This window comes from Hemicordylus capensis, chromosome 7 (genome assembly GCF_027244095.1).
Source record: "Hemicordylus capensis ecotype Gifberg chromosome 7, rHemCap1.1.pri, whole genome shotgun sequence".
Taxonomy (NCBI): domain Eukaryota; kingdom Metazoa; phylum Chordata; class Lepidosauria; order Squamata; family Cordylidae; genus Hemicordylus; species Hemicordylus capensis.
Genome location: NC_069663.1, coordinates 25330239 through 25354611, shown reverse-complemented (window position 1 = coordinate 25354611; position 24373 = coordinate 25330239). Strand labels below are relative to the sequence as shown.

At 50.0% G+C, this 24373-nt stretch overlaps 1 protein-coding gene across 9 annotated transcripts in view; it reads left to right on the top strand.

The window, feature by feature from the left end:
* B9D2 (B9 domain containing 2) overlaps positions 1–24234 on the top strand; it is a 31601-nt gene extending 7367 nt beyond the window's left edge. For 4 of the 9 annotated variants that reach the window (XM_053267103.1, XM_053267105.1, XM_053267104.1 and 1 more), the window contains exons 3-5: positions 11361–11457; positions 12111–12236; positions 23565–24234. In XM_053267103.1, the coding sequence (XP_053123078.1) occupies positions 11361–11457; positions 12111–12236; positions 23565–23905 (564 nt within the window). In that variant the 3' untranslated portion in view covers positions 23906–24234. The other 5 variants (XM_053267109.1, XM_053267108.1, XM_053267107.1 and 2 more) reach the window with 5 other exon arrangements.
* Positions 24235–24373: the final 139 nt, after the last annotated feature.

Below are 24373 nucleotides of genomic sequence, written 5' to 3'. Positions count from 1 at the left end.
AAGGCGACAAGAAGCCCACCAGTAACTCGGGCAGAGACACTGCAAGCCGCCTCCTCTGTGGATTTGTGTCTGCGGGCTCGAAGCAGCCTTTTAATGATTTTAACTTGCTTGTTTTTTGTGGTTCTACTAGCACTTATCTCGGAGCCCGCAGTCTGGGATTTACTATTGAGGGTGAGATGGGGACAGGACTCCCAGGTTCTGTTTCAAAATCCTACCAATCTGAAGGTAAATTGGACTCTCTGATTTGGTGTCTCTGTGGTCTAATCTTCTTCCTCCTGTAAAGAAAAGCAATGTTACTTTCTCTTCCTCTCCCTGTGGGGGGGAAAGAAAAACCCAGCGCTGTGATGCTGCTTAAGATGCTTTGGAGAAGATAAAACCTCCATAAGGGATTATCTGACCTAAGTATTTCCCTCTCTCCATGTAGGGAAAAAGCCCCACAAACCTTCCAATCAGATTTTAGAAATGCCTGCACATTGCCCCCTAGAGGTGCCAAAGGGCTAGGATGGGCCATTTCCCAAAGCCATTGTAAAAAAGGAATTTGAAACAGTAATTTTTAGGAGCAGCTAGTGTGAATTTGCTGATGGTGCGGTCTGTGTTTCTGCTGTGGCAGCTGGGCCAGGAAAGCAGCCGTTGGGGTGGTTGTTGCTGAGAAAACTGTGGAGTCATCAATGCCAGGGCTGTTAATGAGTGCTAGTCACTATCAAGAGAAATGGGAATCGCTGTGTTTGTGGTCTCCAAGAATGAGAAAAATCAAGTCAGACAGGACCTCCAGTGGGCCAAACAGTGCTTTTGAGTTACACAGGACTGTTCCTCAGGCACAGGCAGGAAAACTTGATCTATATTGTGGAACCTATTTTGAATGTCAGAACCAGTTGCTTATGAAATTGTACAGAATAATGTATCTTATAATGGGCAGAGTGCGTTGTCCACACTCCTGATTATCCACAGCCAGACACTAGTGCATAGCACTAAGAAAATTTGTTACTGAAGTCAAAACTTTGGCTGTTATTGAAGCCAAATCTGACCTAGAATATCAACTATGGTGGGTTTTTTTTTTTAAAGAGCAAGTTTCTAGTCCTTAGCACTACAGAGATGGGCTGGAGGAAATGTGGCAGTGTCATCAAGCTTTACTGTCTCTGGAATGAAGAAAGAAGTGATGATCAATTCCTGACCGTCACTCCAGATACTACACACATGTCTTGTTATGCAGCCTTGGAAGGAGATTGTGCCTTTGGCAGGAAATAGTTGAGCTACTTTTGATAACCAGCCTGCCATGTCTTGTTATGCTCCCACCAAAGGAGAAAGGACACCAAGCAAATTCTGACCATAAAGTGTGGCAGAAACTTATATACTGTCTCGTTTTGTAAACCTCGGAGCAAAGACGGAGACAGTAGTCCAGCTGGAAATCCTGACAAGTAGCAGTTTTGCACACCATATTTGGCAGTAAACCATGTGTGTAGACAATCACTTGTGATGGTTGCACACAGGAATTGTTTTGTTGCATGTAAACGGGCTGGAAAGCCACAGATTGGCTCCTGCTTCTATGCAGCTCCTTGGCAGGGGCTCCCAACACAGGCCTGCTGAAGTCCAAGGGAAGAGTGAGAGGGCTAGGCTGTACTCAAGGGGATTGTATATAGTTAGGGCACTGTGCTTGAATATATATATATGAGAGAGAGAGAGAGAGAGAGAGAGATCTCAGCTGCAATGAACATTTATTTTTCATAAGTATTTTGAAAACCTGGGGAAGTATTTTCATCCACAAGCTACTGGAAGAATTCACATACTAAGAGTGTGACCTTCCAACCAAGCACATAAAGAACGTGGTCTGTTTGGCTAATTGAAAAGAAGGTTAAAAGGTGACTGGATAAGTGGGCCTAAGGGACCTTTTGCAGAAAGTGGGTGCCGGGGGCGGGGAGGCTTCTACCATTTTAAGGCATCGTTAATTGATCAGAGGAAGGTGGAACAAAACTTCATGACAGGATAGATTCCAATTAGAAACCAGGCACACACGGTTAGCCCTCAAGGCAAGTCAGCCCTGGCACGCTGCCCGCCCAGGAAAGGTAGATGGTGAGAGTGACTTTTCGTCTGCTTTCTTATACATTCCATACTGAACCAAGGTGCCCCCTGGGAACATGTGCTTCAGCCAGGGGTTCTCACCTTTGGGCGCCCAGGTGTTGTTGGACTGCAACTTCCATCCTCCTCTACCACAGGGACCTTTGGCTTGCCTCCCACCTCTCCTTCCTTTGATGTTGGTTGATCTGGGACCCCTGAGTTCTGATAGGCTGGTGCTGATTTGGATTGTAAGCTCCTTGCGGGGTGCGTGTGGCTGCTCTTCCTCTTGTGTTGTTCTGTAACGTACCATGTCCATTGACCGCGCCATCACGGTACAACAATGATCGTAATCAATGTTCATATAATATATCCTTTGGCGTCTCCGGCTGCATCTGCTAGATGCAGCCCTCGAGCGCTCTTTTGTCTGCTTCTTCCTGGCCTTCCTGTAGCCAGCTGCCTTCCCCCGACACTCTTCCTCTGCTGTGCCTCGGAAACAGACACCGTTGTGCCACAAAAGAGCTGGGAGCAGGAAATCTCTCCCACCTGCCCCTGCAGTCAGTCCCATCCTTCTAAAATGTTCTCTCCCCCAGTTCATATGTAAGTCCATACATAATTCCACGACTAGCCTCGTTGTACAAGCCTGCCCACCCACATGCATGGAGTGTGACCCAGCAAGGGCCTGAATGATTAGCAAGAGCCAGCTCGACTCCTCTTACCTGGCTGTCTGATGCTTACTACTCGCCACAGGTAACCAGGCAAGTGGCTGTTGCCAAGCCTGTCCTGGGCACCCACTGAGGTTACTGAGCGATGTCAGGCCTGCCTAGAGTGCACCTCGGCCAGTCTATAGAGGAGGAGGCAGCTGCACATGGCGACTGCCTATCCAGCACCCAACCCAAGGCAGGGATTCAGACACAACGCCCGCGCTGTGCAGTGGATGACGTGGGGGGCCTTTTTGGTGCTGGCACCCAGACTCAGCGTACCTTCCCTGGCCACATGGATTAGGTGCCGACATTGCTCTCAAGGCACAAGTTTAAAGCTTTTTGAAAGATCGACCCAAGCTTTTGGCAACAGTTAACGTCATGTCTTGTTTATCATTATGCTTTGTAGTTGTATCAGCGGCCGTATTTGCTATTTGTATTATCTATCGCTCGTTGCCTCCTGCTTCCTAGATGGACACCTTCCATCGCTACCCCCAAATGTTGGACTCCCTCCCTGGCCCTGAGTGTGCCTGGTGTCATCTCTTTCCCTTCCATAAAATCTCCCTTTGGAACCCGCTTTTTCTGCATGACCCTTGGCTTACCCTCTTCATCTTTTCCCCAACTGTAACTATGCTTTAGGTTGAGGGCTCCCAACCAGACACAATAGAGGCCATTCTGGCTTGGCATGATGGGAGTCGTAGTCCAATGATATTTGGGGACTAAACGCTGGGAACCCCTACTTTAGGCACTTGTAATGGCATTTGACCTGCATTCTTCTCTCCCTCCCTCTGTTGTTTCCATTGTTCATCTTAGTCTGTAAGTTCCTAGGAGGCTAGGACCTATCCATTTCTTACTATATAACTCTGCAAGGCACCGTGGACAGAGACAGTATTGCACAAATCAATATTAATTGCGGGGGGCTATATTAGAACCAAGTTTTGGGCGGTATGGAAATATGGTAAATAAGTAAGTAAGTAAGTAAATAAATAAATAAATAAATAAATAGGTGGGAAGATGGGATAAAAATGTTTAAAGTAAAATTAAACACTCTCTCTCTCTCTCTCTCTCTCTCTCTCACACACACACACACACACACACACACACACACACACACACACACACACCTTCCTCAAACAGGACAGTCCTGATTTATAGTAAACCACCATTTTTGGAAGGGTGGCAGAGAAATCAAACAAATAAATAAATAATATTATTTGCACAAAGAGAAGACCCCAAATTCAGTGGACGATCTAGCCCTCTCCATGCAGTGCCAGGGTCTGCCCATTATGCTTGGCTGCCCCCCAGGCATGAACCGTCGTCCTGTCCCAGAACCCTTTGCAACGCTGCCCTGCTTTATGCTGAGACTTCTCTGCTTCATCCTCGACTGCATGCTGATTCACTGACGCCCCTAAAAAGCCTGTGGCCCCTTGAAGCAGCTGCTTGAGTTGAGTTCCATAGGCTGACCCTGTCGACCTCCTGGCCCTACACTTTCCCCCATCTGTGCAGATGGGGTTTTCCACAGGTGGCACAGAGGAAAGAGAAGCCCCCCCCCTTGCCTCCATTTCTCTCCCCCTTTGTTCTGTCTGTTATGTTCTGCTAAGGAACTGCTCTGTGGGAAAGCGCCCCTGGCAGCATTTTAGCTGGAGATGAGAGCGACACTTAAGAAGCCATTTATCAAAGCCCCCAGCAGCAGCAGCCAGTGGATTCCAGACAGGTGGGGAGTGCTGGAAATCTATAGCAGGAAGGAAAGTTCAATCAACACCAGGGGGCTTTTAATACAGACAGCGCCTGCTTGGCTTCTCCTTCTTCTTCCTTTTATTATTATTAAGCATTCGTGTTGATGCTGTGCTCTTCCCAGCTCCAGACAGTACGTCATTTGAGCCGAATTGCGGTGGGGAGGAGTGAGTAAAGTGACCACCTTTTGCAAGGGGCGGCTGGGGAACTGAGCTGGAGGGGCCACTATGACTATACCGCGCATCAGATTCCAGGGCAGTGTAGGCGAGGGGTGTCAACCTGCATAGAGCTGAGGCTGGGCTGTGAAAGGTGACTCGGTGCCTGGCATTGTGGCCCTGCCTGCCAAGTGGAGGCATGGGACATAGGGACATAGGAAGCTGCCATATGCTGAGCCAGACCATGGGTCTATCTAGCTCAGTATTGTCTACACGGACTGGCAGCGGCTTCTCCAAGGTTGCAGGCAGGAATCTCTCTCCGCCCTCTCTTGGAGATGCTGCCAGGGAGGGAACTTGGAACCTTCTGCTCTTCCCAGAGCGGCTCCATCCCCAGAGGGGAAGATCTTGCAGTGCTCACACATCAAGTCTCCCATTCATATGCAACCAGGGCAGACCCTGCTTAGCTAAATTGACAAGTCATGCTTGCTGCCACAAGACCAGCTCTCCTTCCTTTGGGAGGCAGGGAGCCCCTCCTGGGAGGCTTCTGAGGGTCGTGGGAACCAACTCTTGTAAGTAGTTGTGTGAAGTAGTTGTGTGAAGGAAAACGCCCCACCTCCTAAACTCCTCCTCTAGGAGACCCGTATATTTGTGTGCCTGAGAACATGATCTAAACCTGTCATTTGTGGCAGGAGTCCTCATCTCCCATCATCCACAGGCACATGTAGTGGTTCAGATGTTTGACTCAGACTGGGGAGACCCAAGTTCAAATCCCCACTCAGCCATGAAACTCACTGGGTGACTCTGGGCCAGCCGCTTATCTCTCAGCCTAGCCTACCTCACAAGGTGGTTGTGGTGATAAATACAGCCATATACACCACTCTGGTCTCCTTGGAGGAACAGCATGATATAAATCCACCCCCAGCACAGTACCTCCAGTGACTGTTGCTGGTGTCTATCGTATGTTTCTTTTTAGATTGTGAGCCCTTCGGGGACAGGGATCCATCTTATTTATTTATTATTTCTCTGTGTAAACCATCCTGAGTCATTTTTGGAAAGGTGGTATAGAAATCGAATAAATAAATAAATGAAATAACTAAATAAAAGGCTCACAAGCAGCACAACAGAGCTGCCGCTGAGCGGAGGCTTCCCCGTTCACTTGGACACTTCCATGCATGCGGTGGAGATTTGCACACTTGCCCCCAGTACTGAAATTAATGGGGAAACACCTGAGACCAGCCAGAACTCTGCTTCTTACCCTCCTACCATTCTGTGCCGTTTTCTGCAGCACCTAGTGACTGCTTGCTCCTGTGTCGCTCCCAGCGGCTGTGTTTCCTTGTGTGTGCATTTGCAGTTCCACAAATAGTCTGGCAGGAACAATCCTCAACATATGAGGAACAATCTCTATTTTCTGGGGACCTGGCCTTGGAAAACAGTTTTCTTATTTTGTCCCAGTTTTCTCGTTTGAGGAGCCTGTTACAATGTTTGTGAATGTGTGCACAGATACACATGCAAGCTGTTGTCGTTATTTTATTAGGTATTTTTATTCTGCCTTTCCATAAGAACAGGCCCAAGGTGGTTAGCAATAAAATCAAAATTCAGTATCCTAGCAATAAAAGGATGACAGCAAGTAAAAAAGATAGTAAACACGACAGTACTAATCTAGTCATTTGGCAAACAAAAAGTATGCGGAAAGGGAGTATTCACACAGCAGTAGAAGTTTATAAGAAAAGAAGGGGTATAGTAGCTTTTCTAGAATGGGAGCTCCAGTGTTTGCAAGAGGCTGCAGGAAAGGCCCTCTTCTGCATCCCAGCTAAACCTAGTTCTGAGGTTGATGGGATGCAGAAGAGAACCTTCCAGCCCAGGCAATCTTTATACACAGCCAGGTGGAGGTGGACTTTCAGTATTCCTGTCCCAAGTTGTTTATCATTCCTTGAGCTCTTCTTGACTCCCAGTCTCTAGCATTAAATCAAGGGTTGGGACACATCTTGACTGTAGTATGCATGTATGTCAGTAAATATGCATGAATGACTGGATGCTGTGCAATACACTGAATTCTGTGGCAATAACACATTTTAAAAACACAAAAGAAAGCTACAGTGTAGCACAGGTGGGAAAGAGCCTGCAGCAGTGTGTAAAGATGGTGGTGGTGGTGTGTTTCCAGTCATGATCTTTTGTGTGAGAATAGTGGGATAAGTTCACAAGCACATCTCATTTTCTGCTCTGAGGTGTTGCCCGTTTCTTACGTGTGCAAGCAGAGTGAGATAGGGAACCAGGCAACTAGCCAGGACTTCGGGAATGGGCCTTAGCTCAGTAGTAGACCATTGGCTTTGCATGCAGAAGGTCTCAGGTTCAATCCCTGGGAGTTCTCCACACTGCAGGCTTTACTGTGAGTTTTCTGGGAGGCTTTACTGTGAACACAGTTATCCCAAAAACCCAACGCAAAAAGTTTATTTTTTAAAAATGGATGGATTGATTGATTGAGTGCCATCAAGTTGGTGTCAGCCCTTAGTGACCACATAGATTCTCTCCAGGATGGTCTGTCTTCAACTTGGCCTTTAAGGTCTCTCAGTGGTGACTTCATGACTGTCGTAATCCAAGTCCATCCACCTTGCTGCTGGTCGTCCTCTTCTTCTCTTTCCTTCTACTTTCCCCAGCATGATGGACTTCTCAAGGGAGTTGAGTCTTCGCATAATGTGTCCAAAGTTTGACAGTCTGAGCCTAGTCATTTGTGCCTCAAGTGAAATTCTGGATTGATTTGTTCTATGATCCATTTGTTGTTGTTTTTCCCCTGGCTGTCCATGGTATCCTTATAAGTCTTCTCCAGCACCAAAGTTCAAAAATGTCAGTACTTTTTCTATCTTGCTTCTTCAAAGTCCAGCTTTCGCATCCATAGAGTGTCACGGGGAAAACCATTGTCCGAACGATTCTAATCTTTGTAGGTGTAGACATGTCATGACATCTAAATATCCTTTCCAAGGCCTTCATTGCAACCCTACCAAGTGCCAGCTTGTGACATATTTCTTGACTGCTGGATCCTTTACTGTTGATGGTTGATCCTAAAAGGCAGAAGCTATCCACCACTTCAATGTCTTCATTATCAATTCTGAGGCTGGTTGCTGTACCCATGTCATTAGTTTAGTCTTCATTACAGTTAGTTGTCATCCAATTTTTTCACTGTGCTCCTTGACTTTCATTACTAGAGCTTGCAGACCATCTGTATTCTCAGCTACCAGAGTGTCATCAGCGTAGCACAGGTTATTGATGTTTCTTCCTCCAGCTTTAAAACCACGCTCATCTTCTTCCAGTCCAGCTTCTCTCAGTATATGTTGAGCATATAAGTTGAATAAATAAGGAGAAAGTATACAGCCTTGTCTTACTCCTTTGCCGATCTGGAACTAGTCTGTTTCACCATGTTCTGTCTGGACTGTGGCTTCCTGTCTTGTGTTTAGGTTTCTCATTTTTTAGCCTGGATATAAATCAGGCTGCACTCTAATGTGCAGTGAAGAACCCAAATTGTGTGTGAAGTGCTCCCTTGTAGTTTGTAGGGACTTCGGGGTAAATCTGCCCGATATGTGAACGTACCCCCTCCATTCCAGAGGAGATGCAAGCTAAAGGGCTTTGAAAGCCCTGTGTGAAAAACTTCCTGGCAGTATCTCTGGCTAGGGCTGGGAAAGACTCCTGCCTGAAACCTTGGAGGGCTGCTGCCCGTCAGTGTAGACAATACTGAGCTAGAGGGACCAATGGTCTGACTCCGTAGAAGGCAGCTTCCTATGTTCCTTTGACTTGTAGCACTAGGAGTCATCTGACAGATGGCCAAGGGTCGATTGGCCTGCTCTCCTCTTGCATTGTCCAGGGGTTGGGGTGACCTTCCTCTGCGGACTATCTCTCCCCATCTTCAGAACAAACCAAGAGAGGGGAGCTTTTTCTGATGCTAAACATTTCTAGGCCACCCAGGCATGATCACCGCTGATCTGGACAGCAGGCTTGCAATCACAAGTTCTGCTAAATATGGATTCCAGCTTCCATGGCAAGAGAGTAAACTTCCTTTTTTAAACCCTCCTGTAAACACAGCTATAATCTCCCGTTCCAAAAATGCTTGAGTTAATTAATTTCAGGCACTGTGTTTGGTCATAAAAAGATGAACACCAAGAAACATTATCTCCCTGGTCCAGAGAGCTCTTGCAAGGCTTCTTCTAGCAGGCACACGAGGCTCCTGTGTTCTGTTATTTAATCAGCACGGTGCCTATTTTCACAAATTGTAGCTGTTGATGTTCCTGGTATGCCTCTTCCTGGAGCACATTTTTCCAAGTGTTCCCATTTAATGAGCTGAACATCACTTTTTAAAAAAAGTACATAAAAGGACTTTGCTAGTATTATATTATGGGAGATTCTGGAAATTATAGTATTTAGGAACTAACTGCATATTAGATGATGAAAAATACTGTTGGGGTACCTAAATGTTTATGTTTTTTCCTATATGCTGGAGAAAGAGATATAATTTGAGCTGAAGGTTGAAGAGCGGGTTGGCAGTCCTAGCCCCCTAATTCCACCTGCTCTCTGTTTCCCCCACATTATGCTTAACAAAAAACAATCAAAAATCCCCTTCCATTTTCACCTGGAATTTATCCTTGCAACAGTCACCTAAAGTAGGTCACTGTTTGAATCACTGTCTTTTTTGGTTTCCTTTTCTGCAAAGTTTCTGCGCTTTTAGCTACAGGACAACAGGAAGAAATTCAAAAGGTACAGCTTTCCCCTGGAGTGCACATGCAATCTACATATAGTTTATGTGAGGTGCAAATGTTATAGGTAAATATGCTAAGCTGCTTTAGCTCAGTTGCTGCCTATATCTAGTTGATGGTGTCAAGGGGAAAACTTGATTTCCCCATTTAACAAATAAAAACGGAGGGCAGACCAGAGATTCCATGGCTGAGCTAGAATTTGAACCCAAGACTCTACGAGGGCCGACTTCGTTGCCCAGGTAACGGGAAAGAACGTCCTCCCCAACATGGCTGCCTCAGAATGGCTCCTGCGACCCATCCAACATGTCGGCTCGTCCCAGCCTGTGCGATCACCAAGGTGGGCGTGGCCACCCCGCTATATTCACCTAGACGCCGGACACACTCAAGATGGCCCCCTCCGCTTCCTTATGCACGCAAACGCCTTCCCCGCCTTCTACCTTAACCAAGACGGCCACGTATTCAAGGTCATAGAGGTAGAAAAAAGGGCTAAACTGATGCTCCGACTAGCTTTCCGGTACAAAGAGCGAGTCACTTTTGCCCGTAAGTCCATGTGCGCCCAGAGTGTCGTCGCTCCCGCCGTCGGCTCTGTATTCCCCTCTTGCCCTGGCACTGTACAGTGGGAGTTAGAGTGAAAAAAATAAGTTCGATTTTAAGCCGGAAGTGTCTATATGGTGTGTGAGACTCTAGGTTTTTCCTATCTCTAGGTCCAATAGCAATAGTTTTGACTGCCTCGCTCAAGATGGCGGCTCCAGTGTCCCACCTCCCACCGCCCGCTTTTCCTTGGGCGGATCCTGCATCCCTTTCTCCTAACCAATCAAGTTCGCCCGTTGGGCGCGGCTTGTCCGTTGCCCTGGCAACAGAGCTCCGGAAGCGCGTTCAGAATTGCCCGTTTGGTTGAGGGGCTTTTTTGCAGGTGGGGAGAGGTAATGGAATAGGTTGTGTGTACATTGCGCGTGCGCGGAGTGAAGGACGCGTTCTGCCTGGCTTGCACGTGCGAAGGGAATATAATCTTCCTCTCTGTCCCTCTTTTTGGGTGCAAAATTGAGGGCGAGTGGTGTGACTGTACGGGTGAGTGTGCATGCCTTAGAGCTAGATTGGTTGTATGTTAGCTCGGATAGCTTAATGGAGCCTCCACATTCAGGGGCAGTCTGCCTCTGGATACCAGATGCTAGGGGACCAAGGACAGGGCTGTCGTCTCCATGCCTTGTTCTTGCGGCGTCTCGTTGCATACAGGATACTGGAGTAATTGGACCTTTGCTTTAATCTCTTCGCTAAGACCAGGATAGCTAAATGGGGCCTCCATGTTCATAGGCAGCTTGAACCCCAGTTGCCAGGGTGGGCTTCAAGCCCTGCTTTGGGGTTTTCTGGTCTCCAGGAGAAGCAGTATGCTGGACTAGATGGACTCCCTTTGGTCTGGTTTAGCAGGGTAGTTTTTGTATGAAGGCATGGGCTGCAGTGCAGCTGGTGAGGAGAGGAGAGCTGGTCTGGTGGTAGCAAGCATGACTTGTCCCCTTAAGCTAAGCAGGGTCTGCCCTGGTTGCATATGAATGGGAGACTAGATGTGTGAGCACTGGAAGAGATTCCCCTTCTTAAGGGCTGGAGCCGCTCTGGGAAGAGCAGAAGGTTCCAAGTTTCCTCCCTGGCAGCATCTCCAAGACAGAGCTGAGATTGAGATTCCTGCCTGCAACCTTGGAGAAGCCGCTGCCAGTGGGTGTAGACAATACTGAGCTAGATAAACCAATGGTCTGACTCAGTATAGGGCAGCTTTATAACTAGGCTTTAATTGTTGTTGTTTTGTGGTGTGTTATAATCTCTGTTTTTAACTGTTAATGTTATTTTAATTGTTTTGTTTTAATGTAAACCGCCCTGAGCCATTTTGGAAGGGCGGTATAGAAATTGGATGGATGGATGGATGGATAAATAAAGATAGCAGCAGCCCTAGGTGATTCTGCATCATCTTTCTGCTCTCCTTTCTCTCTTAGTTCTGTGCCATGGCTGAAGTGCACGTGATTGGTCAGATTGTCGGAGCCAGTGGATTCCCCAGCAGTAGCCTCTTCTGCAAATGGGGGATACACACAGGTTAGTGGAGCACTGGAGTTTCGGAGTTGCCACCATGTTAAAACATGAGAGGGAGACTGAGACTTGGGTCCCCCCCATCTCTTGTGGGTTGGAGTGGGGGCAGGAGCTGGGATTCAGTGGGACAAGCACATACCAGTGCATGCGGGAGGTCCGAGGTTCAACCTCTGGCATTTCTAGTTAAAGGATCTTGAGTTGCAAGGGATGGGAAAGACCAGTGCCGGAAACTTTGAAGAGCTGCTGCCAGTCAGAGTAGATGGCACCGAAGGCTAAGTGGACCAGTGGTTAGAGTTCCTGCTCCTTAGAGCATTTCCCTTCTAGCACTGGCAGATTTGTGGCTTAGGAGACCTCCCATATGTAGGATGGGGGTACAGATTACCCCAGGAATCGCTTGCTTCTACAAATTCAGGACCCAGTGGTTGCTGAAGATCTCTGGGTAACTTTCTTCTCCTAGAGAGGATCCATAGCTCTGTGGTAGCTCATATGTTTTGTATCCTGAAGGCCCTACAGTTAGTTCCATGGTCTGGGTAACAGATGCTGGAGAGCTGCTGCGTGCACAGGAGGCACCGATGGCCAGGTGAGTCAAAGGTCTGACTCGATATAAGGCAGCTTTATAACTAGGTCACCTGGGTTTTTCCCTCCTTCTCCTCTCCCAGGTGGCGCCTGGAAGCTACTCTCAGGGCTCCGGGAAGGGCAGACACAAGTCGACCACCCCCAGTTGGATGATGTGGCTTACTGGTCCCATCCCATTGATGTCCACTTTGCCACCAAAGGCTTGCAAGGTAAGAGCTGACCCCTTGGCGACAACCAAAGGCCTGGAAAAAATGCCGGCTCGGCTGTGCTTCAAAAATGATGGATGAATAGATCTCATGTTCACGATGCCGTAGAAGTCCGGAGCTGTGAAGGATGAAGAGACCTGCAAGTTGCGTCCTTGCTGGTGGTCTTGTCTTCTCTAGTTCCTGACTGCTAGGGAGATCTTTCATCATTTTTGAAGTGAGTAGGGTTTCTCTGACCCCTGCTCTGTTGCCTCAACAGTTGTTTGAGGTGTGGGGCATCCGTGTGTAGGGGAGCCTCCTCTTCAGGGCGACCATAATGAGTCTCTAGCCCGCCCACCCACCCCGGGGCATTTCTGTGCTCACAAATGAGTGTGCCTGTTCATTTCAGTTCTGCTGGAGAGGGTCTCTTCGGTGTGCTGCCAGCATCAGGGGCTCTCCTGGTTGGCCCTTTCCAGTGACTGTGCCCAACTTACAGAATTCCCTCCCCAAGGATATGCCCCCCCCTGCTCCCTTGCAGATGGCCTTTTGCTGTGGGGTCCAAAACATCCTCTGTTCAAACAGACTTCTAGTATGATGAGTGAACTTTGTAAGCCTTGTTTTCTGTTTTTATGTGTTCCATCCATCTTTGTGCTATTTGTTTAAACTGTTTTGTTGTGTTGTGGTTTTAAGTAATGTGGGTCAGTCTATCAATACAATTCCAGTGCTTTGACATTGGTGGTGGAAAGGTGGGCTATAGATATTTTTCATAAATAACAGAATGCAAAGGCTAGACTGACTCAGATGTAATGTCAAATCATGGTTCGGCACTGCAAAAGTAATCTTTCAAGGAGTCTTGGGCTGTGCGATTCCTTCCTTGCTTGTATGTGGTGAGCTTCTTGTTCCTTTCCTAATTGGAGACAAACTGCTGTTTGCCGTTTTATCTGAATTGGCAAACTATGGTTTGTGCTTGCCCTGCAAATTAGGATCAGTCCCCTGTGATCTTAAGGGAAGACTTATTCTCATCACACCAAATCTTGGGGTCTGAATTGGCCCTTCAACAGGTTGAAAGGTTATTTCCTCTTCTCGGGAAGTCCTAGGACCTGTAGTTCTGCAAGGTGTGGCTTGGGATCCCTAAATGGGGAATTCTTGGCATCTTTCTCAAACTGCAGTTCCCAGAAATCCTTGGAGAGGAAACGAAATCCGTTACAAAAGTGGTATTGAAGGTTCGTAATGTAGTTAGGCTGCAAGATGATTGGCCGCAGCTCCCCAGCAGTTGAGAGAGGAGCACTCTACCCATGCTCAGAGGCACCCTTCCCTCCAGCTGACCTACAGTCATGAAACAATGGAGTTTGTCTGAGTAAATGAGTCGTAAAACTGCCGCCCTGTAACCAGAAGGTTACAAGTTCGATCCTGACCAGGGGCTCAAGGTTGACTCAGTTAACCCCTACGTTAGTTGTGCAGCATCTTCAGAGGCCTCTGGCTGCCTTCATACATGAGGTCCCATTGAAGAGTCCTTGCTAGTCGCTGTTGAGAGGTCTCTCTCTCTCTCTCACACCCATTTTTGTTCTGTGAGGTTTGGGGTAACATCTTTCCCTCCATCATCCCAGCATGGCAGTAGTGGAATTCATGGGGCATTCTTACGACTTCTCACCCACTCTTGATTTCTGGTGTCCCATACTTTGGGAGCGTGGGGGGCGGGTTCTGCTTTGTGTGGGGGGGGCTCTGTGTTCTCATTTCTCTCCCCTTCCTTACTCCCCCTCAACCCACCAAATATAATTGGCTAGATAAAAGGAAATGAATCCGTGGATGGTGTACGCTCCATCAGACAAAAGAGCTCCGAAAGCAGCTGGCTGCTGGCAGAATCCGGCAGGAACAGCGGAGGATTAATTGCCAGCGCCTGCTGCCTTTTGTATGTGGCCGCAAAGCCGGTTTGTTTTGCCTGGGCTCCTCCGTTGCCTCTCTTCAGACCTGGCTTCAGCTCAGCTGAGCTGGACCGGAATAGTGGGGGTGAAAAAAGGGGGGAGCGGATTGATGCCGAGAAGCTGCCACAAGTCTCCTGCTGCCTCCCTTTACCGCCGGTTGACAAGATTCCACATAGTTAATAAATCCCGCCTCCCGGTTTTCCTTTCTTCTTCTTCTTCTGGGAACACAGTGCTCAGGCAGACTCATCGACCCCCAAACTTGTGAGCCAACTTGGCTAATGATGAAATAAGAACTGCCGAATTGGCAGGTGCGGGAGCGGTCACTGGATGACCCTGGGCCAGTCGCCATTGTCGGCCAAACCTACCTCCTAGGACGGTTGCAATGTGAGATCCTTGGAGAGGGGGTCATGCCTGCTACTTTGGCTCATCAGAGGGCGGGATACAAATCCTGGAGTGACTTCTCCTTTTCTCTCTTAACCTGTCCTGACCAGTCCTCTTAAAATGTAAGTCTAAGGGCACAGCCTGTGTTGTTTCTTATTTCCATATGCCTAACAAACTACTTTATAAATAAATAAGAAGATAGTAATATATTGGGGAAATCGGGATGGCCTACCTTACAGGGCTCTTGTGTGGGCTGTGGAGGGGAGTCCTGTGGAGTGCAGTGAGCATTGTCAGACAGGGCTGCACAACTCTGGCCCTCCTGCTGTTGCTAGACGACAACTCCCCCACCACGGTGGCCAGTCGTTGGGGACGATGGGAGTTGTGATCTGGCAAGAGTGGGAGGGGCCGCATTGGTGCCGCCTGGATTCAGAAGCCTGCGCTCCGTGTCTGGTGTGCTTGTGACTGTCCCCGCCTTTCTTTCGTGTGGCAGGCTGGCCCAAGCTGCACGTCCAGGTGTGGCACCAAGACTCCTTCGGGCGCAGCGAGCTGTCCGGCTACGGTTTCTGCCACGTCCCTTCGAGCCCCGGGTTCCACCAGCTGGAGTGTGTGACCTGGCGCCCCTTGGGCTCCTGGCAGGAGCAGGTGTCCCAGGTCTTCGTGGGCGGGGGGCCCCAGTTGCTCAACAGCGACCTGGTCTACACGGGGGCCGACCGCTACCGCCTGCAGACCCGCGCCATGGGCACCGTGCACCTGCAGCTGGCTGTCGTCCTGCGCAACTTCGACCGCTACGGCGTGGAGTGCTGAGCCGGGTGCTCCCTGGCGGGCCGTGCCCTTCTGAGGCGGGAGCCTGGGAGGCGCTTCTCCCGCCCTTCAGCCCAGAGGCCACAGACCCCTCCGTCTTCACTTGAGAAGGAAAGACTCCTCGGCGTGAACGGTGTCCTCCGCGGACGTCTCCTCTGGAGTGGGTGGATCAGCTGGTGGTTCCTGGGCCGATGGGACCTTGCTTCCCTCCCTCCTCCCCCCACTCCTACTCTAGAAAAGTCTGATGCGGATCCATCAGCAGCCTGAGGCGTAGCAGTCGAGAGCCAGAGTTGCTGAACTCGATCGCTGGCTCTAGGACTGCTGGGTCCTGAGGGTTGAGGAGACGACACTCCTCCTTGGCTGCATTTCTGGTCTCCTGAGCACCGTGGCTTGTGCCCTGGGGTGCTTGAAGACGGGCGTCGCTCTCGAGTGCTGGGAGGGGGCTGTACATCTCTGGCCCAGGGAGGTTTGCAGTGTAATCCAACAGATACTCAGGGGAGGGCCGCAGAGGGCAGAAATGGCCATTGCAGCGGATATTCCAGCTACCTCTTGATTTCTATTAAAACAAACAAACACAAGTTCTTCTGTCTGCATTAAATGGGTTTTCCTCAAGGGCTTTTGTGTCCTGTTTGTGAAGATATTCTTCATTGTGAACCCTGTATTGTGGTGGGTGTCTGCTCCAGCTCCATAGACATGCCTGGTCTTCGCAGTCCAGGATCTTGCTCGAAGAGATGGCGCCCCTTCAGGCAGCCCTGGCTGGCTGATCTGACCCCTCCGGCCTCTGCCCGCTCTTTCCACTGCAAGCCACTGCTGCCTGAAGAGAACCAGAGGCAGCGTGGGGTAGGCAGGCTGGGCCTAGACCCTACGCAATTTTTCTTTCATTCATTCGATTTCTATACCACCCTTCCAGAAACAGCTACGGGCAGAACCTTTTTAAAGGATCTTCCATCCAGAACTTTGGATTGTGGCAGAATACGAGCTTGTGAAGACGCCTGTGCCTGGCCATCACCAAATACCAGTGGCAGGAGAGGGGGCATGTCCTCCCCTCTTGCCCGTGGGCTTCTCGGAGGCCTCTGGTGGGCCACTGGGCAAAACAGGATGCTGGACTAGATGGGCCTTCTTGAGCCTGATCCAGCAGGGCTGCTCTTACGTTCTTAAGAAATGCCTCCCAGTGACCAGACATGGCCGTTCTAGCAAGTGTGTGTGGATCTTTTCTTTGGGGCCTCAATTGAGGACCAAGCTAGTTGTGATGGGGCAGCTGTGTGTTTTATCAAGGCATCTTCTTGATAAAACACCCAAGTTCACACCCAAAGCGGGAGTGTATCTCTTCGCTATAAATAATGACTTTAAGAAGCCAAAACAAAACCCAGAAGGAAGATGCAGAGAGAGAATGAAGCCCAAGGCACCCCTTCCCTGCTGCAGGTTCAATTTCACTCCCCTCCCCTGGATTTCTCCTTTTCCTGCAAGAGAATAGACCCCACCCTGCACTTTATATGTGGACTGGACAGGCTTGTGGAGAAAGCCCACACAGCTGTCCTGACACAAATAGCTTGGTCCCGAATTAACCGAGGCTTGTAAACATTGTGGGCATTTGCAGAGCTGGGTGTGAAGAAACACCAGGCTTTCGGGAAACAAAGATGTTTCGGCTATTGCAGCCATTCCTGCCTCAGTTGGATATTTGGCTGCAGACCGCCGCACGGAAACATGGCCAAGTGGAAATCGCAAGGATTATATCCATCTGCAAATGGGCAGGGGGGGGGGAGGCCCTCCCTGCTGCCGCCAACATGTGAATCTTGCTCATTTTTGGCTTCCTTCACTCCGACACATACCACCACCATCTCCCTCAATCCTGTTACAACGGCCAGCCTCCTCTCCTCACCCTGCCCCATTACTTACATAAGTATGTATTTCTTCACGATGAGTCCCACTGAAAGATTGAGGTGAGCAGGGTGCGTGGCTGAAGTTCAGAACAAGGGGAGTCTAAAGCCCTGGTGGGGTGCTGCTATGAATGACACGTTTATGAGCTGGTCTGGTGGTAGCCAGCATGACTTGTCCCCTTAAGCTAAGCAGGGTCTGCCCTGGTTGCATACAAAAGGGAGACTAGAAATGTGAGCACTGGAAGAGATTCCCCTTAGTAGGGGATGGAGTTGCTCTGGGAAGAATATAAGGTTCCAAGTTCCCTCCCTGGCAGCATCTCCAAGAGAGGGCTGAGAGAGGCTCCTGCCTGCAACCTGGGAGAAGCCACTGCCAGTCTGTGAAGATGATACTGAGTGAGATGGACCAAGGGTCTGACTCAGTATAGGGCAGCTGCCTGTGTTCCTATGCTGCCTTTCCTTCGAGGGGTTCCAAGTGGCCGATATCAACTGCTCCCTGGTCCATGTTATCTTTGCAACAGCCCTGTGAGGAGGTTAGGCTGAGAGAGAACATCTGGTCAGAAGTAACCCCACTGAGTTTTTTTGTGGCTGAGTGGAACTTGGACCTGGGTCTAGTCTAATCCAGGGGAAGCCATTGCGGCTGGGGATCATGGGAGTTGTAGTCCAGTAGCATCTGGGGCCCCCAGATTGAGAACCCCTGCTCTAACTGCCACACCATGCTGGCTTTGAGGGCTAGGGTCACAGCACTGATTTTTCAGCCTTAAGTTTGGTCTTGCTCAGGCTGAAGGTCTTTCTGCTCTAGTATCCTGTTTCCAACCACAGCCAGTCCGATGTCTCTGGAAGCTCACAAGAATAAGGGTGTAATGGAAAGAATAATGACTCTTTCTATCAGCATATGGCATTCAAAGGTATACTGCCTCTGAGCATGAAGGTTCTATACAGCTGTCATAGCTCCTATCCATTGGTAGACCTGCCTCCCGTGAATCTGTCTCATCTGCTATTTAAAACATGGTCTGAGCTGGGGATCATCACTATATCCTGTGGCTGTGAGTTCCATGCATTAATTTCTCAGTCCTCCGGAACCTGCCTCGCTGGATGAGCATGAGTTTTAATATGAGAACAAGAAAAACACGTTTTTGTCCCTCCATGCAATTTGTGATTTTAATGCACTTCCCACCTGTCTGCCCATCAGCCATCTCCTCCCCTCCCACCCACCCCGAAACTTCCCTCAAAGTCTTGCTCATCTGATAGTGCTTCAAGACTTTGATCCTGTGAGTTTTCCATTTCTCTCCCTCTCCCAGCCCTGTGGCCTTTGCAGCTTCCCCCTGGTTTGAGGGCTGCTTGAGAGCTGGGCACCGGAGCCTGCCTTGGCTGCAAGCGGCTTCTACCTGGAAGGCCTTTTCCGGGCGGCTGCTTTCCCTTCCCGCAGCGTTCCTCTCGCTTAGCCGCACAGATGAGCCTCCCAAGGCGCCTGCCTCCGCTCGGCCTAATGGAGGGTGAAAATGCAGGGAGTGCGGTCATTCCCGGATGGCTCCGACCCCCTGCCCCGGAAAGCACAGGTCTTTCCCAGAAGCCTGACCCAGGCAAGGTGCCAGTGATGGAGCAGGGCTAGGATGGCCCAGCAGGGGTGGACATCTGCAAGAAGGACGGGAGTTTAATGGAGCCGCCTATTACAAACGCACAGTTACCGCTGAAAACTGCATCCCCACATTTCGTGCTCCCCCATACTTAATATGAGGTCAAACCACAGTGGCAGAGCTATACACTTTGGATGTGGTTCCATCTCTGGCATTTCTACTTAGGGCTGGGGAAAGGTCTGGACCCCCGAAAATCACAGTGGCCTGTCAGGGCAGACAATCTTGGGCTAGATCAGGGCTGTACAAGGTTGGCACCTCCTGCAGATGTTGGACCCCTAGCCACAGTGGCCCATAGTCCGGGATGATGGGAGTAGTAACCACAGCGGGAGGCTCAACATTGAGCTGGAGGGACCGAGGAGGGTCTGGCTTGATTTGAGCATCTGCTGGTGTCAGAGGGAGCACAAATGTGTTGCCCTAATTGAAAAATAAACACACATTTCATAGACAAGGCTGACCAACTTCAAACCGCGCAATTTAAATTGCCAAGGAAGAAGCCCAGTTTAAGCTGTTGATTTAAATCAAGCTTCCCATTTTGGAATGCATAGCAGTTTCTTTCTGCTGCTGTAACCATTAAAGCATCTCCGTTTGCAGCAAAACTGAGTCCTTATACAATGTGCAGTGGAATCCTGTGTGTGCTTACTTATCAGTCAGTCCTGCTGAACTCATTGGGGCTTACTCCTAAGGAAGTGTGCCCAGTACTGCATGCTTTGGGACATAAAAAGAAACCACCAGTGGTTTTCAATGATAAACAAAGTGGATTGATTTTAAGCTGATTTATTGTTTAAACCATCAAGAAAAAAGTCCCGTTGAAAATAATTGATTGAATGCAGGTTCCCCTCTTTTTAAATGGTTTCTTTTTAAAAAGCTGTTTCTTTAATTAAACCACCTTGGCTTGCAACCAGATATTCTTCAGACAAACGCATATCATCTAGGATCTTTGGTCACACAGATGGCATGCCCTACAGACTGATGTCCGCTTAGAAATGTTTTCTGTTGGGCTTTCACAAAACACACTAAGATACTAAGCAGGATCCCATACTTGAAGACTAAGGCTATAATCCTATGCATGCTGATTTGGAAAGGAGACTTACTCCTGAGTAAGTGTACAGGAAATAAACGTGTCCAGTACTTTCCATAAGCAACTGGGTAGCACTCTTTCTCCATGAGATGGAAAGTAAATGTTCATTTTGTTTGGTTAGGAGAGTCATAAATATTCATAATCTGAGAACTGGCAGGATCTCAGAGCTCAGGTGGGCGGAGGACATAAAATGAGTAAAAGATCAGCTATTGTGCTCCGTAGATTATCCCGATGGTGCACATAAGGGCATTTCCACCATCCTCCTAGCATCTGCAGCTTGCTAGTTTTTCAGTCTAGGAGAAAGCCCGCAATAATGGAGATAATATGTGACTAGTGCACCATTCACAGGGCTTAACCTCAGAAGTTATTTTTTTTCCCCCAGGTTAGAAAAGCAGTCTTTAACTCAGCCAGCTTGGCAGATGTTCATAATTCATTTCTAAGAGATAAGTGTAGGCTTTAACACATTTGTTTGCATTAAATTCAGATTTCATTTGAAGCTAGGTTTTAAAAAAAATTAAAAAGAGGCACTTAATGTAATGGAATTTGAAAAAGCTAAACAATCTGATTTAAATTTAGTTTTAAAAAAATTATAAATGTGTATCTGTCCTGGTAACTGATGAGTGGCTTTTAAAAAAATTAAATCATTGTGGGTTGCTGTGTGCTCTGAAAGCGATATTTCAGAAATTCTCTTTAGGTAATGGTTTGCTATGAAAATTCTGTCAGATGCTCGAGCGACCATTGTCAACGGGTGCAGTTCTGACTGTATCCAGCAGGGGTCACCAAAGCTGCAGATTTGGAAAAGTCAGAGATGGGACTACATTTATTTATTTATTCATTTATCCATCACATTTTATATACCGCCCAAACTTTCGACTCTGGGCGGTATATACATTCTCTCACCACTGTCCACACTAACCACGAGACCCCATTCCTGCCTGCACATTAGATCCAGGAAGTTCCAGTTTCCACCTCCCCTTCCTCTAGATGCCAGTCGGTGCTCCATCTCCTTACTCCCTTTGGCTCGAGCCATTCTATATCCCTTCCATCCCATTGCTAGTGGCGTCTCTCTCTCTCTCTCTCTCTCTCCACATTGTATATCACTTCCCAAAGACTGTTACCCCCTCTCTTATTTTTTTACTCGCTTGGCATCTGTGCTTTTAATAGCAGCTTGACATGCAGGAGTTGCGCAAGTGAAGCATCTCCCGTCACGTTATTTTCATGCCATGTACAATTCCACTTGCTTAAATTCACGCTGCTGTTCACAGGCACAGGAGTGGGGCCAGTGAAGGAGTGGCAATGTCATCCTCCAAAGTGGGTATCACACCTAGGAGTTTGGATTCTCTCCTCCCAGCCCTGGGAAAAGGCTGCCGGACTTCTGATATCTTGGGCTTTTCTTCCATTGCTAATGTGGCAGTGAGATAGTTAGGCCTCCAGCCTGCCTCCTGTCCTGGCCTGGATCCCAAGATTTTCCAAGATCTGGGAAATAAAGGAACCCCAGATTCTCCTGAATTCTAAACCCTTCTCCGAGACATTTGACTCATTTTAGTCCCTTCCGAGAGGCCTAACTTTCACACACATACTATATATTTTATTTTTCCCCATATATGTTTTGCCTTGAGATATATTGTGTATGTATGTATGTATGTATTAGCATTTATATCCCGCTCTTCCTCCAAGGAGCCCAGAGCGGTGTACTACATACTTGAGTTTCTCTTTCACAACAACCCTGTGAAGTAGGTTAGGCTGAGAGAGAGAAGTGACTGGCCCAGAGTCACCCAGCTAGTCTCATGGCTGAATGGGGATTTGAACTTGGGTCTCCCCAGTCCTAGTCCAGCACTCTCACCACTACACCACGCTGGCTCTCAGCGCCTAAATGTGTGCCTAAATCTCTTTGGAGATGCAGGTGCTCCTTTCCCCTCGCTTGGTGTCCCCATTGGGAAGAGGCGCTGCTCAACAGGCTGTTAAGCGGAGGACTGCATGTGAGCTTGGTGCAAAAGGACCGAGCTGACACTCTGAGGTGCAAACCTGCAGCAGATCCTCACGGTGTCCCAGTCTGAATAGACGAGGAAAAATGCACCGTCAGAGGCACAAACCCGCTGTGAGAAGCAGGGAGGGGAAGCGTGTGGCCCCTGGGCGCACCCGAGGACCGTTCTCCATGCCACTGCTGCTCCCAAATGCAGGGTGGTCAGACTCCCTCCGACCGTCATTGGACGGCGGCTCCCGGCGGCATCGCTGACTATTGGCCACTGTGGCTGGATTTGATGGGAGATGCAGCTCCATCAACAGCTGGAGGGCCTCAGTGGGAGCAACACTGCCGTTCGCAACGAGGAGGAACGGATCCCGGCCCTGGGCGAAGGGAACAAGGCGCCGGATGAGAAAGAGCCGGGGCACACAGGAGGTGCTTCCGGCCGGCCAGGAGGGGAGGGTGGGGCAGGAGAGACCCTCTCCTTTTATAGCTGGGCTCCCCGTGAAAAGTGTCCTGCAGCAGCAGCCCAAAATTGGATCCCACCACACGGACTGTGGTTGGATTCGTTCTGGGCGTAACTCAACGCCAGGCTGCCTCTGCCCGAGGACGCAGCAGCGGCTCCAAAATAGCTCAGACGTTGCCACGGCTGGAATTGCCCACTTGCTTGGCATGCGGTGGGGAGTCTTGGGTGGGGGGGTGGGGTTGGATGTCAGGCATCCCTATGCACACCCCAGGAGGGCGAGGCTAAGAAATCAGCCCTCCGGTGTCTGGTTACAAAGAGAAATTGGGGGAAGGAGTCCTAGGTCAGTGGGCCTTGGGCAAGAGAGTGGAGGCAGTCACACACTTCTTGGTGCTTTAATGTTTCGGTGCTTGTGGTCCTCCCCTCACAGCAACCCTGACAGGTAGGCCAGGCTGAAGGATAGCAACCGACCCCAAGCTTCATGCCTGCAGGGTGGATTTGAACGCAGGGCTGCTGGAGCCTGCTGCTCTAACCACTATACTACACTGGCCCTCTCCTATTTATATAGCCCTGGGGTGGTGCAGTGGCGAAGAATGTGAGTGGGGGAAACCCTGGTTCACACCTTGCCTCCGCCGTAACCTCATGAGCTAAGTTAGGATGAGCCACAATGGTCTTCACCCAGACCCCGATCTGCAATATGGGGACCGCGACATTGACGCCCTTGACCAGGCTGTTTTGAGGGTTACTGAGGCAAGGCATGTGACGGGCCTATGTCTTTGTTACGTCAGGCGTCCCCAGATGTTGGACTGCATCTCCCATCATGTGGCCTTCCCTGTGGCTGGGGCTGATGGGCTTTGTAGTCCAACGACCTCTGCAGACCCAAGGTTGGGCGCCTGCGTGCTAGACCAAGGCAGGGAACCCCAACCGTGTGTTCCTGAGCATGTGCAAAAGTCCCTTGCCCTCTGCAGCACTGAGTCTCCACCGTGACTCCTCACCCATCTGGCGGAAGGGTGAGGGGGGGAACGTTCCCGTTCCCCAAGTCAGCAGGTCTCACCCCCAGTCTTCCAGCTCAGGGCCTCAGCACTGTAAGGAAAAGCCTCCTGGAGGGGCAGAGACCTTTTTGGAAAACGAGACCGCGACCCTTGAAAGACGAGAGGCTGGGCCTTGACGTTGCCTCTCCCTTGCCTGGCCGGGAATAAGCTCTCTCTCTCTCTCTCTCTCTCTCTTTTGGAACAGCCGCGCGAAGGGCAGCATGGACGGGGAAGACAGCCGTGTGCGGGCATGGAGCTGCGGGTGTAGCTGTCCAGCCTGCGGAGCAGCGCAGAAGAGAAGAAGCAGAAGCGTTGAGTGGCAGCTCCCAGCGCTCCCCCCTCCTTCGCTTCCTGGGTGGAGCTGGCGCTGGAAACATGCTTAAAAACCTCCGCAAGTCCCAACAGGAGTGGCGAAATAACAGCCTTGCCTGCCGAGGAAGAGAGAAGGGCCAGCTGGCTCCCGGGGAGAAGCAGCAGCAGCAGCAGCAGCAGCAGGAGCGGCCGGCCGAGCCGAGCCCCGTCTCGGTCGGGATGTCCCGGTCCTGATGCTGGCTCTGGCCCCAGCCTCGCTGCCGTGCCACAGGCCAGGCGGCCCCTTGACGGCGGCGGCAGCAGCAGCAGCCCCCGAGAGCCAAGACAGGCTCCTGTGAGCCGAACCGGAGTGGGCGGCTGAGCCCTGCCAGGCGATGGGCAGCTGGGTTGCCGTGGCCTGGCGCCAAGGGTGAGCTTGGGCGGCCTCTGGCTCTCGGGGCATGGGCGACGTCGGTGGCGGGCAGGCTCTGCGACTCGTCAGGTGAGTCTCGTCGCCGTCAGGAGCCCGGCGAATTCAAGCAGCCCCTTCCGGAGAAGTCGCCTTCCCCAAACCCCCCTTTTTTTTTAAACTCGGAGGGGCTGGAAGGTCGTGGATGGCCGCTGGAGCTTTGGCAGGAAACGGCCTACTTTCCCCGATGATGATGATGATGCTGCAGGAGGCCGTGTGAGAGCGAAGCCGCCGAGGGCGTCAAGGGGGGGCTC